General features: G+C 42.0%; 1 protein-coding gene across 2 annotated transcripts in view; it reads right to left on the bottom strand.

The window, feature by feature from the left end:
• The window catches only part of C8A (complement C8 alpha chain), a 37,816-nt gene extending 18,632 nt beyond the window's left edge, over positions 1–19,184 (bottom strand). The window contains exons 1-7 of one of the 2 annotated variants that reach the window (XM_045028416.1): positions 18,967–19,184; positions 16,108–16,228; positions 14,707–14,851; positions 11,888–12,032; positions 10,080–10,269; positions 5,058–5,258; positions 1,113–1,353 (exon numbers count right to left, since the gene is read on the bottom strand). In XM_045028416.1, coding sequence (XP_044884351.1) covers positions 1,113–1,353; positions 5,058–5,258; positions 10,080–10,269; positions 11,888–12,032; positions 14,707–14,851; positions 16,108–16,228; positions 18,967–19,076 — 1,153 coding nt within the window. In that variant the 5' untranslated portion in view covers positions 19,077–19,184. The remainder of the gene's footprint in view (positions 1–1,112; positions 1,354–5,057; positions 5,259–10,079; positions 10,270–11,887; positions 12,033–14,706; positions 14,852–16,107; positions 16,229–18,966) is intronic. The other variant, XM_045028417.1, reaches the window with a different exon arrangement.
• Positions 19,185–19,212: the final 28 nt, after the last annotated feature.

Genomic DNA, 19,212 nt, shown 5'->3' with positions numbered 1-19,212 from the left:
GAGATACCTGTTTGTTTAACCAGTTGTCATGCAAAAGATAATTGACAGTCCTTCTTCTGGTAGGTAATGAGAGCTGCAAAATTTGGATCCATGTTGGGTCTGGATGTAGAAACCATCCCCCAAAGTGTGGGGATGTTTGGACTTGTGGTTCTGGTTTGGCCCATTAGAAAGGGAAGCCCTAATCATGAACTTTAAAGAACCTTACAGGTCACATCTTTTCAGATTCAGGGTTACAGAATACCTGTCTTCTGAGTTCTCCTGTTATGAGAGAAGACCATTAAGCACATTGGCGATGAGTTCATGTCCACTGGGATGATGTCTCCCGTATAGCAGCCATACTACTATTAAAATTAAGTAGATGGAAAAGCCATGTAGATTCCCCACTACAATGAGTGAGCTGGTCAGGAACTGCATGCTGACTGTGAGACGCACTTATTGGTTTATTTAACACCTAACGGCAGGATAAAGGATAAATAATCTAACCAAGAGAGCCTCCAGTTTAACTTCCCTAGTGGCCAAAAGGAGATCTACTTTAAAAAAAAGATTTAGGGCAAGAACCTCAGCTGGTGTAAGCTGGTGTAACTCCATTTATGCCAATGGACCTATGCCAAATGACACCAACTGCGGAATCTGACCTATTTTACTCACCTATGAAATGTACTTAAGCCAAGAATACTAAAGCACTGACTCAGAGTGCCTAATTTTAGCCACTGTGAGCTAAATCCTGGCCCTGCTTTCCAAGGCCAGAAGACCCAAATGCTGCTCAGAAGCTGCTGATTTGCTGCACAGGAAGGCAAACTATGGAAAGTCAGTATAAGTTGCTCTGCATAAGCCTACTGTGGAACAGTGGCACCTAGTCCCGTGAGCAGTGGTGTGGAGGAATTTGGTGTAGGTAGACGGGTCAGAGGTGGGATGTGCCAGTTGGTGAGTGGCTATAGGTATCCTCTGGTGGTAGGTACTGCTTTAGCAGTGCCGGTACTATCGCTCCATGCCTGGGAGGATGAAGAGGGAGGAACCTAGCGGTTAGTTTTAAGAGTTTATAACATTAAACAATCAGAGGGGACAGTTAGAGAATAAAGTGATGAACACAGAATTTGTAGCATTATTCTAACCTTTTCTTTTCATTTCTTCTTTGTTAACGACGAGGATATATTCAAAGATGCCTCCCATGGTCCCAGATGTCATGAAATGGGTACCATAGTCATTAATAAATTTGGCATACATTCCATAGTTGTAGCTGTCCGGAAGCGCCATCAGAGACTGAAGCACATCTTCATCCAGAACTATGTTATCCCGTCTCATTTTGAACCGTGCTGTCTGTACCTTTGTTATGGCTCTAATGAATCCTACATTCTGCAGGTAAAACAAAACAGACATTAAAAGTGAATCATGCCTCTTCCCTGAGAAATATACATGGCTCCACATTGCAGAATAGTGGTATAAACATTTAGTGGGTTTACACCAACCTGGGAGCCCTTTAAAGGAACATTGTCTGAGCCTGATTCTCAACTAAAGAACACTAATGTATCCCCACTGAAGCCAATAGAGATATATTAATCTAGAACTAGTGTTGCCAACTCTTGTGATTTTAGCTCAAATCTCTCAATATCAGTTCTTTTTCTTACAGCTTCAGTTCCTGGAGTCAAGTGATTCTGAGAGAATCTCAGCTTTCGTTTTTAAAAAAGTTTCTAGTACTTGTGGTTGCAGAGAAAAGCTTGAAAGTGTGACCCAAGTGTCCCTTAAAGGATCAAAATCAAGAAGGCCACTAAAAATACATTTTATTTATGTATTAAAACATATTTTAAAGCAAATCCCATGGTTTTAGGGGGGCTGGAGTCATGATATTTGATCACCTGGGCAGTGGAGCTGGAACAATGTGTATAGTGGGGGGTGCTGAGAGCCATTGAACCAAACTGCAAACCCTGTATATGATGGAAGCCCCTTCAAGCCAGAGGGTGTGGCTGCACCCCCAGAGCCCCCTAGTTTCAGCACCTGTGCACTTGGCGTTAGCAATACTGTCTACGTGAAATCAGAATAGGCTCCTTATGTTTTTCCCCCCTCTAAATCGGATGCTCTACTCCAGGGGTTCTCAGACCCCCTTCTGACAACAAAAATTACTTCACAACCCCAGGAAGGGGGGACCGAAGCCTGAGCCTGCCCAAGCCCCGCTGCCCCGGGGGGGGGGACCCAAAGCCCGAGCCCCACTACTCCAGGCAGGGGGGCCAGAGCTGAAACTCAAGGGCTTCTGCCCCTTGTCAGGGGGCTTGCGACCTGAGCCCTGATGTCCAGGGCTGAAGCCCTTGGGCTTTGGCTTCAGCCCTGGGCAGTGGGGTTTGGGCTTCAGCCCTGGGCCACAGCAACTCTAAGCCACCCCCGGCAACCACATTCAAAGGGGGTCCCGACCCACAGTTTGAGTACTGCTGCTCTGCTCCTTTCCTGCATTACAAATAATTCCTGTGACTATTGACCGGCCAACGGACATGTCACTGTTTATGCTGCTTGATCACTTTTGCGTATCTCTCATCTTAGACCACTAAAGTCGGCTTGTCAGTTTCACTTTGGGTTACACTGAGTTTTAGTCAATGTTGGTGCTGGCTCCTATCTCCTAGCCCAAAGCTTCAAGAATGGAATTGCAAATGCTTCCAGGGACTGTTTATATGTCTTTAAAATAGAAATATTTTAAAAAATGGAACCGTTTCTATTGGTGTTAGGTTCTGTTAATGTGTATTTGTTTTGAAAAACCTAAATTAGGTGGCCAGATTTAACCTGGCAACTTCCCTTTACACAGCAAAACTGTGTGATAGCCGCTGTGCTGGACAGCCAAGCCATGGAGAACCTCTGCAGGGGAACTCCACCAAACAAAGGCGATGCGATTCTTGGGGCCAGATGAAGGACCGAGGTGCCACACCCAGATGCAATTACTACATCGCTCACACACGCTCTCTAACACACAGATACACACACTTCCCTCCCCTCAGCACTGGTACCACAACCTCGGTTCTTCAGCTCCAGAAAACATAAGCTTTTGCCACATAAGTTAAAGAGCTTCTTTAGATAGTACCAATAGCAGGCTCTTGTATCTTCTCTAGAGCGATATCACATGTGCGCGCACACACACGACGAGTACATTTCATAACACGTCTATGAAAGGGGGTGCAGAGGGGAGGAGTGAGTATGTCAATAGTGTGATCCGTGAGGGGCGGTGCAGAATAACAAATCCACATGGCAGCTGGTGCCTGCCATTGCTTCCCCTCCTCAGCAGTAATTAGCATGTGTGTCTCAGCTGTGCAGACACCCTGGCTGTTTTCCTGTGGAGGGCAGAGGATGCTGTTCCCCAAAGTCCACCTGACTGGAGAGCATTCTCCTGCACCTTCTCTCATGGTTGGACCATTGCTCCATGTCTCAGAAACTGACACAATGGGCTGCCCTGCCTGTGATGGGGTATCAGCCCCACACAGACTTGGAAGGGGTTAAGGTGGCCAGGCAGGCCAATTAACTCCCTTGGGTGCCCCTGGAGGGGGAGCCAGGGAGCTGGCCACTAATTAGGAGTAGTCTCAGCTGTAATGAAGCAGGAGGGGCCCAGTATATAGCCGAGTAGCTGGCACAGGAAGTGGTGGTAGGAAGGCCGGCTGCAGTCACTCCCTGAGTGGAGGTAGTTAAGAAGCTGGCAACCCCAGAGAGGGGAGAAGCTAGTAAAGTAGGAAGAAGCTCAGGGAAACAGCAGTGAGGACTAAGGAGATATAGGCCTTGGCTGCATGTTATAGGGTCCCTGGGCTGGAACCCAGTGTAGAGAGCAGGCCTGAGTTCCCCTACCAGCCACTGGGCAGTGGCACAATGTGTTGGAGATGCCATCCTGACATCAGAGTCTGGAAGGCCTTTGAATTCCCCAGACGGGGAGGGCTTTAGTGACCTGGCCGCAGGACCAAGCCATGAAGAGGAAGCTGTAGATCTGGGAGTGACCAGTGCAGCGGGAGATAAGATGGCGGAAGACACCACCGGAATGAGAGCGCAGACTGGTGGAGCTACTCCCTGAGACAATCAGAAGGAGGTGCGGTGAGTGAACCGTGTGACACAGCCCTTTTAATGAGTCATTTTCTGAGGATACAAAATCACTGATTGTTTTCATCAGAAAAATTGATGTGACTCTAGACAAGGAAGAACTAGATACTTTAATGATGCCAGCTTACCGTAGTTTTGAAAGCGCTTCACCTAGTATCGGGGTAGCCGTGTTAGTCTGTATCCACAAAAAAACCAAGGAGTCTGGTGGCACCTTAAAGACTAACGGATTTATTTGGGCATAAGCTTTCATGGGTAAAAAGTGAGGTTTTTTTACCCACAAAAGCTGATGCCCAAATAAATCCATTAGTCTTTAAGGTGCCACCGGACTCCTTGTCACTTCAACTAGGACACTGTCAAGATAATTCTCTTTTACTGTTCCTTGTCACTGACCAAGAGAAAAGTAGATCACAGGCATAGTATAAATATAAAATATTATCATTAATTTTATCAGATCTAAATGGGGGTCACCACACATTTGCCCATGATGTAAACTTTCTATTAAAAATAAACCCTTCCATTTAGTACTATTTGTTTACTAAGATACTTTTAACTTACGATACAATAGAAGCTTAATTTACCTCCATACTGTAGCTTGTATTAAATTGAACAAGATATACTTGCACTGGAGCTCATCCCCTGAGGACAACTGGTTTGATGAACATCTTGATATTTTCCCCTCTCTGTTTGCCACTTTAAGCATTTCTTTATTTATATACTTAATATAGCCATGAAACAGGAAGGGGCAGGATGACATGTGTTCTTATACTTCGTAATTCAATTTTATTCCCATTATAATGATTCTGTTTGCTTAAATGTAATAAGACTAACAAACGAGATTACTAATGATCGCACATTTGCAATTACATGAACAAATGAAGGTACAATTACTATTGTTTAAAAAACATGCAAGTAAAAGAATAAACTGACATAAGTTACACTGAAATTGCACAATTCAACAAGACACGAGTGAGAGAACACATGCACTATTGTTTTGTTACCTTCTCGTTATACTGCGTGAAATTCTTCAGGGATCCTTTACCCTGTGATAAACTGAAACCTAGCTCAAAAGAGACAGGTATTTCAGCAAAACCTATTCCAAAGGTAAAACCATAATTTGTGGATTTATCTTCTTTTATGGCACTAAGTAAATCTCTCGAATCATCGTAAAACTCAAAAGAGAATCCAGAATCAGCATGAGCCTGAAATGAAAAGAAGAGGTGTTACTTTTGCAGCTGTTACCTGCCTTCTTTACCGTATCACTCTCTCTGCTGAAGTATCTGATCCTGCCCCAACTGAAGTCAGTGGTAAGGTAATGCAGCCTATTATTAAAGTAGCCGGACACTTCTCATTGCAAAACCCTGTTTTCAGTTGCTAATAATTTTGCCAAACTTTAATTGTTTTGGCTGAAATCTTCCCAGGTGGTGCCTAACTCAAGCTGAATATTTTCTGGAAAATATCATCAAAAATGGTTCAACTGTTTCTGAGAATGAGGTTAGGGGGAAAATACATTTTGTTTTGTTTGTTTTTGCCCACAATAAAAATGTTCTTTGAACAACTCTAGTGCCCCTATACTTGAGAGCAGTGACTTGAAATTTGGCTTGGTGGTGGCCTTTGTGTTAGGGATGTGCCTTTTGCCAAATCTGACTAAATTTGAGTCTTTGAAAAATCACAGTTCACACATGCTCAGTAGAGATTGCTTAGATTTTAGCAATTAAAATCTAAGCAGATTCCATCCTCAGTGAGCATGCTCATGCCCCTGACAGCTCCTAGAGTGACTAGAGTGAGCGTGCACCTGAACACGGTCCACCCCAGGGCTACAGGGGCTCAGATGGACTTTTGCTGTAAGAGCTGCTCCCAGCTGCTCTACGCTGAGCACTAAGACAGGGAGCCTGTCTCTCTTAGCCCTGGTCTACACTGGGGGGGATCGATCTAAGTTATGCAACTTCAGCTACATGAATAATGTAGCTGAAGTCAACGTACTTAGATCTACTCACCGTGGTGTCTTCACTGTGGTGAGTCAACTTCTGCCGCTCCCCCATCAACTCTGCCTGCGCCTCTCACCGAGCTGGAGTACAAGAGTCGATGGGAGAGGGCTCAGGGGTCAATTTATTGCATCTAGACTAGATGCGATAAATCGATCCCCGCCGGTTCGATCGCTGCCTGCCGATCCAGCAGGTAGTGTAGACATACCCTTACCATTTCAGAATGGTCAAAAAGCTGGACCGGGGAGGGGGAAACGAGTGGATTGGGACAAGATGTCTGGGGGAGAGAAATTGGAACTGGTTGGGCAAGGAAACTGGGACTGGGAGCAGAAAGGGAAGCTGGGACTGAGAGGCGGGGTAGAGGGAGTAGAAGCTGGGACCAGTTGGGCAAAGAAACTGGGACTGGGAGCCAGGTCGGGGAGTGGGAGCTAGTGTGGGAAACAGGAAGAGGGTGTCAGCTGGTGGTGGTGTGAGGGATATGGAAATTGGATGAGGAGCTGGGAGGAGGGGGAAAACTGGGACTGGCTGGATAAAGAGACTGGCACTAGGAACCAAGGAGAGGGGAGACTAGTGTTGAGAACTGACAGCTGCAACTGAAGTCAGTGGGCGCTGTGCTTTGACACGTGAACTGCTCTATAATGCTAAGTACTCTGAAAAATTAGGTCCTCCTCAGCTCAAAATTTGTGGATTTTAATCTCAGTACCTCAACCCTCCATCTCTAAAATGGGGATAATACTACCCCTCTCACAGGGATGTTGTGAAGATAAATTAATACATGTCTGTGAAGCCCTCAAATACTGTAGGGATGAGTGCCATAGAAAAGGCCATGAAGAAATTAATAATTCTTTCTTCAGAGCACTATTTGAATAGTATGCAGTGAATAAACCCCTCGAGGTTGGGGCACAGATTGAACAAGGCGCAAACACAAAATATTGAATAGGTGCTTGTTAAGTGAGCACTGTCTAGCCTGTGCACTGAATTTTCCATCCTGTGGAAAATACAGTATCTGATCACATAATTATAAACTGCAGCATAATACTTACACACAAGAGGGCCAAATTAAGATTGCACAGGCAACCTTAGTTCTGGGTTCCTTAAATTTTTAGTGCCTGACTTTGCAATCTTAAAATTCTTTAACTTCTTTTGTAGTTCATACAGTGCATAACGTTTTAGTGAAAGCAACAAATCTCTGCATGGAATAGCTTGCCATCTTGAGGGGCATACAGAGAAAATACAGTTTGGGAACTTTATGGTGAAGTAGCATATTTACAGTTCTGTAAGGCATTTAACTTTGGTACTGCACAACATTTTGATTAGTAAACCAGAATGACACAATCAACACGGCAAACATTAAGTGGATTAAAAGTGGGATACGTCTCTAAATATAATTGCAAATGAAGAAATCATCATCTAATAGGTGTTTTTTCTCTTGGGGTCCTGCAGGTTCTTGGCCCTAAATATTTAAAATGTTTATCAATGACTTGGAAGAAAACATGAAGTCATTACTGTTAAAGTTTGCAGATGACCCACAGATCGGGGGAGTGGTAAATAACAAATAGAACTGGTCACTAATATAGAGCCATCTAGATTGCTTGATAAGCTGGGATCTGGCAAACAATATGCCTTTCAATATGGCCAAAATCAAAATTCATACATCTAGGCACAAAATATACAGGCCATATTTACAGGATGGACTCTATCCTGACAAGCAGTGACTGAAAAAACTTGAGTGTCAGGTTGGATAATCAGTTGAACAGAAGCCTGAAGTGCGACACTTTAGCCAAAAAAGCTAATGTAATCCTTGGCTGTATAAACAGGGAATATTGAGAGGAGTAAGGAGGTTATATTACTTCTGCATTTGGCACTGGTGTGACTACAGCTGGAATACTATGTCCAGTTCTGGTCTGTACTTCAGGAAGGAAAATGAAAAATTGGAGAGGGTTCAGAGAAGAGCCTCAAGAATGATTAAAGGATTGGACAACATGCCATATACTGAGAGACTCAAGGAGCTCGATCTCTTTAGTTTATCTAAGAGAAAGTTAGCAGGTGATTGTTATAACAGTTTATATATACCTACATGGGGAACAGAAATTTGATAATAGAAAGTTCTTCAGTCTAGCAGACCAATGTAAAACAAAATCCAATGGCTCGACATTGAAGCTAGACAAATTCACACTGGAGATAAGATAGAATTATTTAATAGTGAGGGCAACTAACCATTGGAACAATTTACCAATGGCTCTTCGTGATTGCAAATGTTTAAGATATACTCTAGTTCAAGCACAACAACTGGACTTGAAGCAGGAATGTCATTTAGGGAAGTCCTGCAGGGAGTGTTGTTCAGATGGTCAGACTAGATCACAACGATCCCTTCTGGCCTTAACATTTATTAATCTAAAAGTCCATCTCCACTGCAGGAAGAAGTGTGTGTTCTGTGGGAATGCATAGTAAAATTTTTGAAAGGGTGAAAATTGACTTAGAAGCTGAAGACTCATTTTCAAACATGGCCTAGGGCCAGATTTTCAAAGGTACCTAAAAATGCAGACAGGTCCCTTCTAGGATTTTCAGAAGTCCCTGTGGCCTGGCTATAGAGTTCCTGTTTCTCCACAGTTAACAGACACGATCAGGATATGTTCCTATGGGGAGCTTACTGAATGTGGGACCTTCCTGGCAAGAGGGTTCTCTAGCAGGTGCTTTAAGCCTGGCTTTCTGTGTTTATGACCTCATACTACAGTTCCTAAGCAAGTTAGGCACCTAACTCAAAACTATTTCAGTGGGACTTAGGCTTGTGGGCCCAGATCCTTAAAGATACTCTGCTCATCACTGCAATGCCTCACACGTAGGCTGTCTGCCACCCAGTGGAATCTTCAGCCTCAGGCTAGGTGCCCAGACCTCCCCTACAATGAATGGAGAGAGTTCAGCATAAGAAACGATGGTAAGAAGCTGCTTAGGTGCTTTTGAAAACCACGCTAGGCTCCGACCTGTATTTTTTAGGTGCTGAAATAGCTTTGAAAATCTGGCTCTAAGTGATTCAACCAAGCTCACGTAGGAAGTCTGTGGCAGAGCAAAATCTGCATAGTTCCTAGGCTAGTACCCTAACCATTAGATTATCCTTCCTCCCCTAATTATTATTTGTTTTGTGCCCCTGCCCCATGTGCTGGGAAATGTACAGACAGGTAACAAAGAGGCATTCCCTGCCCCAGAGAGTTTAAGAAAAAGACTATAGGCAACAAGTGGGTATACCAACCTGACAGGAGAAGCACAAGGTAAGAAGGATGATTAGGATAAGCAGCGGTCAATGCATGCTAACTGTTAACCATGGCAATGATGACTTTACCCAGAGTGTAGGAACCTCCCAGCAGGACAGGTGGAATTTTAAAACTCCAGCATTATGCAGACAGACTGTGGGGGAGGGAGGTGCCTTAGCTCTTCCCTGGCACTTGTCATCCAGACTGCAGATCTCAAAGCACTGTAAAAGTGGGCAAGTATCATCATCCCCATTTAACAAATGGGGAAACCGAGGCACAGAGAGGTGAAGTGACTTGTCCAAGGTCACACAGCTTGTTAATAGCCGAGCTGGGAGCAGAAACCCGGTTCAGTGCCTTGTCCACTCAACCAGAATAAGTAATAGGATTGCTAGGGTGATGCACCAAGGATCACATTAGTTCCTTCGAGTGTGGGTTTTAAAAATAACTATGTTGTACAAATGCTTATTGTTAACTAGGAGACTGTTGCTTTAGAGACTGGTGGAAAAGGTGGGGTTTGTGGAAGGATTTGAAGGAGACGCTGGTTGAGGGGAGTACTGTCCCCGAAGCATATGGAATTGCCCTAGTAATCTCTTGTATCAAAATGCACAATCTCAGTAACAGCCCTAGAGCATATGAGGCTGCTCATCCATGAAAGTAGGTCTTCAATGTGATCTTTCTACTGCTGCAAATAACGGTAATCTCTATCCTGAGAAAATCTACATAACATCTCTAAGGCAAACTTCAGTTCCTAGTGAGAAAATGTTGCTAAATTAACCTCTTAAATACTTACTAGAAATTGATATACATGGAAATTGTAGGGTTTTCTAAAATATTTCTCATCATCCCCATAGTACAAACGTTCACATGCAGAGTCATACTTCAATTCCCGCCATTCTCCGTTGTAAATGTACTCACACTGGCCTCCGTAATATTTAGGATCGTATACAAATTGCATTTCTTCTTGTGTGAGAACATTGTATCTTTAATGAAAAGAGACATCAGCCAGAAATTAACTATAGCTTTCTTTGCTATTACAAAAAAATTGCTACCTTTTCTCTCCCCCCTCCCCGCCCCGTCCCTCCACTTTGACTTTACATACATTCTGTTCTCAGACATTGCTTAGAATAGCAATGACTCAGGATCTTCGACTTCATAAATGGGAGGTTTTGATTCCACACCTCTCCATTTTTGTCCTCTCCGGTGGGAACTAAACTAAAGTGATTTTTCTCTCTGACTAAAAATGAGACAAATAGCCTGTTATTTCAAAGACAGTATCGTAGAATCATAAGTTAGAGATGGAAGACACTAATGAAATCATCCAGGTCATCTCTCTTCCAATACAACATGGTTCTCTGCAGTTCATTTTCTAGTGTTTGGTCAGGTAGAGTTATAAAAATGTCCCAAATTATGGGGTTTTCATCAAGTCCCGTGGGAAATCATTTCACAGCCTCCTACTCCATCTCACTGTCACAAAGTTCTTCCTGATAGTCAAAGTAAATGTTCTGTTTCTCAATTTCATCACTCTTCTGTTAGTTGTTCTCCCATTTACCTGTTCCCCCTTGGGTGTTAACACCCTCCGTATACTCGAAGACTGCTCTCACTTAGTCACACTATTCATAGTTGGTTCACTTAGTCTTTCCATATTAGTCATTTCCTCCTGCTCCCTGACCATTTTAGATGTTCTTCTCTCAATTCCCTTCAGTTTGTCAATATCTTTTTGCTAACTTGGTAGCCTGAAATGAGAGTAGCATACACTGATGTCCACTTAGAAATTCCTCAGAACTGGAAATTCTCTTCAAGAACATAAGGATGACCATATTGAGTCAGACCAAAGGTCCATCCTATGAGTAGGTACACTGAGGACAGGCCCTGAATGCTCTGAATCAATGCTCTTAATTCTTCTAAGAGGGGAAAGCAATCAGGCTTAGCATTCAGAATGTTTTTTTTTCACTTCATATATTGCTTTCATTAAATAGAGAAAGTTATAGCTTAATAGGGCATTACAATGGTGGGGAATTATTATTATTACCCTGAGGGGCAAACAGGGCATGTCTACACTGCAATTGAATGCCAGTGGCTGGCTTGTGTCAGCCGACTCAGGCTAGGGGGCTGTTTAATTGAGGTGTAGACACTTGGGTTGAAGCCTGGGCTCTAGACACTGCCAGGCAAGCCCAAGCCCAAGCCCGAATGTCAACACTGCACTTAAATAGCCCTCTAGCCTGAGCCTTGTGAGACCGAGTCAGCTGACACAGGCCAGCTGCAGGTGCTAACCTCTCTGGGCATGTCTGCACTGCAGTTAAAGTGACTTGTTCACGCTCACAGAGGGAGTCAGATGCAGAACTTGGATCACATGCCATGCCTGTTGACTCAAAGTCCAGTGCCCTGTCTGCTACAGCATGCTGCCTCCCTTGTTACTCACTGCTGTACCGTTTAGACTGTGAAGTCCTAGGGACAATACTGTCCTTCTGTTTTGTACAGTACATGCACGCTGTCAGAGCTCAATTAATAGAAAAATGATGCTACTACTGAATAAGAGCAACATAAAAAATGTAACCCTGGCCTGACTGCAAGAACAGCAAATACAGATGAATTACTCACCCTTGGGCTGCTCTTTCAGTCCCAGGAATTGGGTCTAGGTTTTCACAGAGGCTTTCAGTATCTTCATCCTCACAGTTATTCTCATCAGATCCGTCTCTACAGTCTGGCTCTCCGTTACATACAAGGTGACGTTTAATACAGCGACCTGAAGTGCATATGTACATGTATCAGAGGGGTAGCCATGTTCGTCTGTATCCACAAAAACGAGGAGTCCGGTGGCACCTTAAAGACTAACAGATTTATTTGGGCATAAGCTTTCATGGGTAAAAACCCCACTTCTTCAGATGCATGGAGTGAAAATTACAGATACAGGCATAAATGTACTGGCACATGAAGAGATAGGAGTTACCTTACAAGTGGGGAACCAGCGATGACAAGGCCAATTCAGTCAGGGTGGATATGGTCCACTCCCAATAACTGAGGAGGAGGTGTCAATACCAAGAGAGGGGAAATTGCTTTTGTAGTGATCCAGCCACTCCCAGTCCCTATTCAAGCCCAAATTAATGGTATTATATTTGCAAATGAATTGTAGCTCTGCAGTTTCTCTCTGAAGTCTGTTTTTGAAGTTTTTTTGTTGAAGGGTGGCTACTTTTAAATCTGTTATTGAATATCCAGGGAGAATGAAGTTTTCTCCTACTGGCTTTTGTGTGTTACCATTCCTGATGTCTGATTTGTGACCATTTATTCTTTTACGTAGAGACTGTCTGGTTTGGCCAATGTACATGGCAGAGGGGCATTGCTGCCACATGATGTATCACATTAGTAGATGTGCAGGTGAATGAACCCCTGATGGTGTGGCTGATGTGGTTGGGTCCTCTGATGGTCTTGCTAGAGTAGATATGGGAACAGAGCAGGCAACAGGGTTTGTAACAGGGATTGGTTCCTGGGTTAGTGTTTCTGTGGTGTGGTGTATAGGAGACATCTAAGTATGTGCAGCCCTGGCTGTGGTAGCAGTATGGCTTGAGCATCCAGGGATCCAGTGACAGAGCTTATCCCCTCAGCAGGATGTTAAGCTGCCATAGGCCACCTGCTTCCCTTCAAGATGAATTCCCCACTCTGGTTCAAGAGGCCAGCAGGTGTAGGGAAAACTAATTTACACTTCCCTGCATCAGAGTCAGTGAATCTTTTCTTAGCTAGTAGGCAAGGTGTCTTGTTCACAGAAAACTGTACAAGTGGCCACCATTTAAAAAGTCACCATTTGATAAGTTACCCCCCACACTGGCATTTACAATACCCCTATTCATGTACAGGGGAATGCTTGGTATCTCAGAAATCTCTGTGTGGTCAGGGCTGGCAAATGGTGGCATTATTAAAGGTGGTCACGCGATTGTTTTTCATATGTATTACAATGTCTTACCTGCACTGTTCATTCCCTCCGGGGCGCCTGGCATTGACCACCGTTGGAAAACAGGATACTGGGCTATATGGACTTTTGATCTGACCCAGTCTGTCTGTTCTTATATCTTAGGAAGTCACACTGCCCTCTCACCCTCCCAGGTAGAGATACACTATTGCAGTAGTAGAACTGGTGTCTTCTGCCTGCAGCAGAGAGGGGGCAGGATTCCAGAAGACTAGGTCGGGGCATATACTCCTTGTGATTCATGGGGCTTCATGCACCCCTTTGAGCAGGAGTTTAGGGGGGCAGCAAGCTGGTGGAGCTCTGATCTGCTAGCTATTCTTCACTACAGCGATGGGCAAAAGAGCCACAAGAACTTCTTCAGTGCTTTCTGCTACATCACTATAGCTTGGAAGAAAGGACTATTCCCTCCCTGCATCTACAAATCGTCCTAATGCTTATCTGGGTTACTTGGACCAGGATTTGGGCCTTATTGTTTAGAGAAAAGCAGAGTTTGAACTTGAAACCATCCTAAAACTTTCCCTTGCAATGTGCAGTGCTGCACGACTGTGGAGCCTGGGTTGGACACCTCCTAAGTTCGAAATAATGGATCCACTGTGTGGGAATCTTGTCAAGTTCATTTTGCTGATGCTCCAGTATGTTAATTATCTAAGATCATGTTCCTGAATAGGAACTACAAGAATAAATAGCTTCTTCAGTTGGCTAAGTGAAATTAACTCTGTCAGGTTAATGTACAGTTTTGCCTGTTTGAGTTGCAGAAGGTGTTTTGGGAATTTGTTACAATAATTATATTTCAGAAATGAATGTTTGCACGAGGCACAATTTGAGAATGCTTGTGCCATTGAAAATGAAGGAACATATCTGCAGCTGGAGTAAATTGGTGTGAAGATCTGGCCCTAGGTATGGTGTACATGTTTCATAATATCTATAATAGTATTGTATACTAGAAAGCAGAACTTGGCACTATTGTGTTGTAAGTAAAAACTATACTGATGAAACCCAATCTTGCAGGGACAGCCACTTGCAGAATCTCCTGATTCTGCTGTAGCTCATGCTGGTAGAAATTTTTTTTGTCAAAACTCTTTTGATAGAAAATTGTTTTAGTTTTTGGTTGTTTTGGTTTTTTTGTTGTTTTTTGACAAAACAAAATTTTCATGAAAGCTACCAGTTTTCCACAAATTTTAATTTTTCATCAAAAAAAGAACACCTGAAATGAGAGAAGTTGTGATTAAGCCATTATCTGAAATCTGGGCAGACTACACCTTGCACGATGCACCACATCCAGGGACTCATAGGACACATTCCGTTCCCTTACCACAAGGAGAGAACATAGTGCATCATGGGAGATGTAATCTAGCCAGAGAATTTGCGCCGAGGAACTGGTCCATTGTTCTCATTATTGACTCTTTCTCATCCAGGACCAAACTTCATTTGCTGTTGTTCCTGATAGCATTTCACTCACCTGTCTCCTCACACTGAAAATCTTTTCCACAGCGTTGGCTTACTGCACATGGTTCTGTTGCTCGGCATGCTGCCTCATCCCAGAGATGACCAACGCATTTACTCCCTTTAAACTTGGCAGGCTGTAGCAAAGTTCTGTATCTGTACTAAATCACATTAAATTAAAAAAAAAGGCAAAGAAATTGGCCAATTAACAAGAACTTTATATCCAGAAATGATAAGATTTCGATTAAATATTAAGGTAGTAGTAAAAACAAATCTCCTTTATAAATTAACCTGTTAGAAAGTGTTTTAATTATTTAGGAATAAATAAATATTACTGCAGCCAGCTATGGAAGTTAAAGGGCTTAGCAAGAATGAAAATAACGTGAGAGACGATGGGCTGTTGTAAATCTGGTGTACATCCATTGACTTCAGTGGGGTTACTCCTGATTTACACCAGTCTGAGTTGAATAACACCTATTATTTTGAACCAAGTGGCTCTTTTACAGTGGTGGAATAGATTACTTATTAATTTCAACATCATATAGGTACCGCAGGCCTTTCGGATGGAGTATGGAAACTTCCCAGTCCTTATTTTCTGTTAATTGCACACGTTTTAACTAATGTTCCTGTTCCATTAGGCCTAACGCCTGGTATAGTTAGTTTATGTTTCCAAATTCTGCGCCTTGTGCCTTTGTTCTATGCCTTTGATGTGGCATTAAGCTTTACATACGTTTTGTAGTGGAATGTGCTATGAGCTATAGGAATATTAGACATAGACAAACAAAAATCGCAACTGAGATCCTGAAAAGTGCACAGCATTTGTGGCTGATTAATGGTAGATGCTGCTGCCTATCAAACTGAACAAAACGAAGAGGAAGAGCAATCCCATTTGGAGTATGGCTCTTCCTTTCCCACTCATTCTATATGCTAGACCTCTTGGTTTCTGCCTACAATATAAGTGGAAAATATAAGTTATGACCAATACTTAATAGTTGTGAAGAAACACGTGAAATGATACAAAAATCAGAGTAAACAGAGCTGATGAACAAATGCTTTTCAAAGTGTTTCTATATCTGAATATTTGCACTGAGTCAATGGAAATTTAATTAAAACCTAGCTAGATAAAGAAGAAAACTATTGGCCAAATATTGCGGGCCTGATTCTTCTCTCCTTTGCACCAGTTTTGCACCTTAGTAACACTTTTGGCTTAAATTAAATTACTTCTAATTTACACCAGCGTAAGTAAGAGGAGACTCAGGCCCCGTGTTTCTAATACAAGATTATGTTTATCATATTTGGATGAGTTTACTGGATGTTTCAGAAACGATGAATATGCATAATACATATAATTAATCTGTATACATGCTCATCATGGACACATCTGAAGATAAGTGAATACATTATGGTTGAGACTTACTTTTTTCTCTTGGCAAGGAAAGCAACCAGTCCATTCTGACCACTGGCTTAGCTGACAGTTCACAGGAGCCGGAGTATTGACATCTCTGCTGGTTCTTCTGAAGAGAGTAAATGATACTGGCCTAAGTTTTGGAGTGAAGTTTTAAGAAGAGGTAATAGCTGTGGAGCCAAGCAGCAGGAAAATCATAGCCATTTTCCATACAAGCACAGATTTTAGAGGAAACTAGACCCTTTTGCTGGAGAGAGTTGGCTCCAAACCACAGGTGGTGTAAATCAGTGTAACTGCACTGAAGGTCATTGAAGCTACACCAGGTTGCACCAGCTAAAAATCTGACCATTAGAATTTGCCAGTGGCAGAAGCAAAAACAGGAACTGGATGTCTTGATCTCCTGTTTCCTGCTCTATCAGTAGATTACATCCTTTTCCAGTACGGTGTATGTGATTTATGTTTGGTTTTTACAACACTCATTAAGCCTCCTAATAAATAATGGATTATACCCACATTCTAGAAGATGTCCAGAAACAGAATGCTGGAAATGGAAGAAAAGCTGATTTGAATTCACACTGAGAATCCAAGTAAAAATTACAAACAAACAGCATTTTGACCTTGAAGCCTTTTTGAGGACAATTTGTAAAGGAAAGCATATAATTAATGTGAGAGGCAATTTTAAAGTGGAGGCTATGAATATAATAGACAGATCTAATAGAAGATACAGTAGGAGAGGATATTGCAAAAGGATAAGGTGCAACTACTACATTAAGGAAAAAGAAAGCAAAATAATCTGTAGTGAAGTGGAGGAATGGCAAAAATATAAAAGTTTAGAGTAAAATTGACTTTTTGCTTTTCCCCTCACGTCTCATCCCAAAATTGTCAAGATAATGTAATTGCAAGTGCATGAACATGGCATTCCAATGTCAAAATAGAGTTTAAAAACATTAATGGAAATTTGGAGATGATTCTGAAATGCATAGATGGAATGAAACCATGTCAGTACAGTTCTAAATGTGATTGGGCTAAATTCTACCCTTCCTTATGCCTGTGAAATCCCTTTGCCATCAGTGTATTACACTGGATATTTATCGGTATAACTGAGAGCAGAATAACAGTTCAAATCTGTAAAGACCAAGGGTCAAATTCTCTTCTGGTATAAATAAGTGAAACTCCACTGAAGTCAACAGAGCTCGGCACATTTACACCAACCAGTAATTTTCCCCAGTGTTTTGATAACACAACCAAACAATATCTGTGTGAGTATATGGAATCCACTTTATAATTTTACAGTCTAATTTAACGATACTGTTGAAATGCACTGTACGCTAAAGCGTATAGGGAAACGAAATCCCCCAAAGGAAAGGACACTAAACAATTATTAAGGCTGAGGCACAGAGGGCCTTATACAAGACTCCTCACTCACAGCTTACTCTAGGAAAACTCTCATTGTCCTCAAAGGACGTTTTAGCCATGTAAGGAGTAATAAAAAAAAAGTGATGTCTAAGGCTCAGAAATTCAATGGACACAGACATCATTCTCTCTAGGTCTGATCCAAAGCCATGGAAAGACTCTCATTGACTTCAACGGGCTTTGGAGCAGATCCTCAAAGAAGCTCATACATAGCACCAGGAAAATATTTGTCTCACCACCCAGAGCAGTACTTACGAGCATTTGCCCCTCAATCTTGCAACTTGTATTTGTATAAAGCAGTGTTTTGTGTTGTGGAGGACTGTGTCTGCCTCAGCTCAAAACACATTTTGTGAGTTTATTTCTAACCCTCAGCATGATGATTATTTTTGGCGATTAACTAATGAGCAACCTGTTTTACTTAAGAGACTATGGTCCAAAGAGAAATCCTGATAATTAGAGGAGGTATGGGGTACATTAGGGATTCATCGGAAGCTTGAGAAGAGAGAATACTAAATGAACACACAAAAGCTCAGCAAAGGAGCCTGTGGATACAGATCAGTGTGCTAGATGAAAACGCACTGGATCTCCAGACAAACAGCAGAAACCTGAAGACAGAACACTCTGGAAAACATATATGTTCGTCCTGACAGTAGGATTTGGTGGCTATATCCTTCAGCACTTCATAAAGTATTTAATTGGCTCACCTTCACCTAGCTTTTTAAATTTACCTCTTCATTATTCTGCCTTGTTTGATAAGTTCATCAAACATCAACAATCTTTGCTTTGTTCACTTTCAAAAGGGATTACCAGAGTAAGCCTTCATAATTAAATGTATCTCTACCAAGCATTTTTTTCTTTCTACGTCCTCCTTGCCTCCATGTTCCAATTATCACTGATACCTTTTTTGAGCCTTCAAAATCGTATTTGCCTTTAAAACAAGTTTGCAATTAACAACTGCAGGAAAAATCCAATGATTTTTCTATCATAAAAGGGTTTTCTTTAAAGAAATGTCACTTGTTTATTCCTTTTTAAAGCCAAAATGACAGATATAAAATGGGAAATAAATATAAAGACATATATAATTCCCAATTCATTATTTGAATGTTAAGCAAATCATAAATATGAAATAATTTTAGTGTTGCAAACACTACAATTGAAAGCAAAAGATTAATGATATATAAAGCTTGATCGAGGAGATAGCAACCCAAAGTGCACAAATATAGCACAGTAAATTTAAAATAAATGAATATTCTCCTTAAAAAGAATAAACTACATACAAACAGTACATATAACGAGACCAATTACTAGACCATGATTTGGATGATTGCCAATATTCTTTTCTGGTAGCTGTTTACAGATAACAGTGCCCATATGCCTCCATTTGAGACTGAATTGATGGGCTAGCCAGATAGACAGTAATGTAAAGCTGTATCTTAAATTATATGGAGATAGACTTACCTCTGGGAAGGCAATCCTGTTACCTCACTATGTGCTGTAACTGTATCCTGACATATTAGATAAGTTATCAAGAGAATCAGAGGAGAAACTTCATTCAGGCTCCACCACATTTTTTACGTATGTAAATATTTCATATAAAATAGTTGGAAACAAGTTTTTCCTTTGGCTTGGAGACCCTTTGGTTCCAGTGCTGATGGGTAGAATAGAAAAACCTCCAGATTCTGAACATTGCAGAATACTGTAAAT

Source organism: Mauremys mutica, chromosome 8 (assembly GCF_020497125.1).
Source record: "Mauremys mutica isolate MM-2020 ecotype Southern chromosome 8, ASM2049712v1, whole genome shotgun sequence".
NCBI lineage: Eukaryota > Metazoa > Chordata > Testudines > Geoemydidae > Mauremys > Mauremys mutica.
Note: the sequence above shows the minus strand (reverse complement) of the source record. Positions and strands in the feature narration are given on the sequence as shown.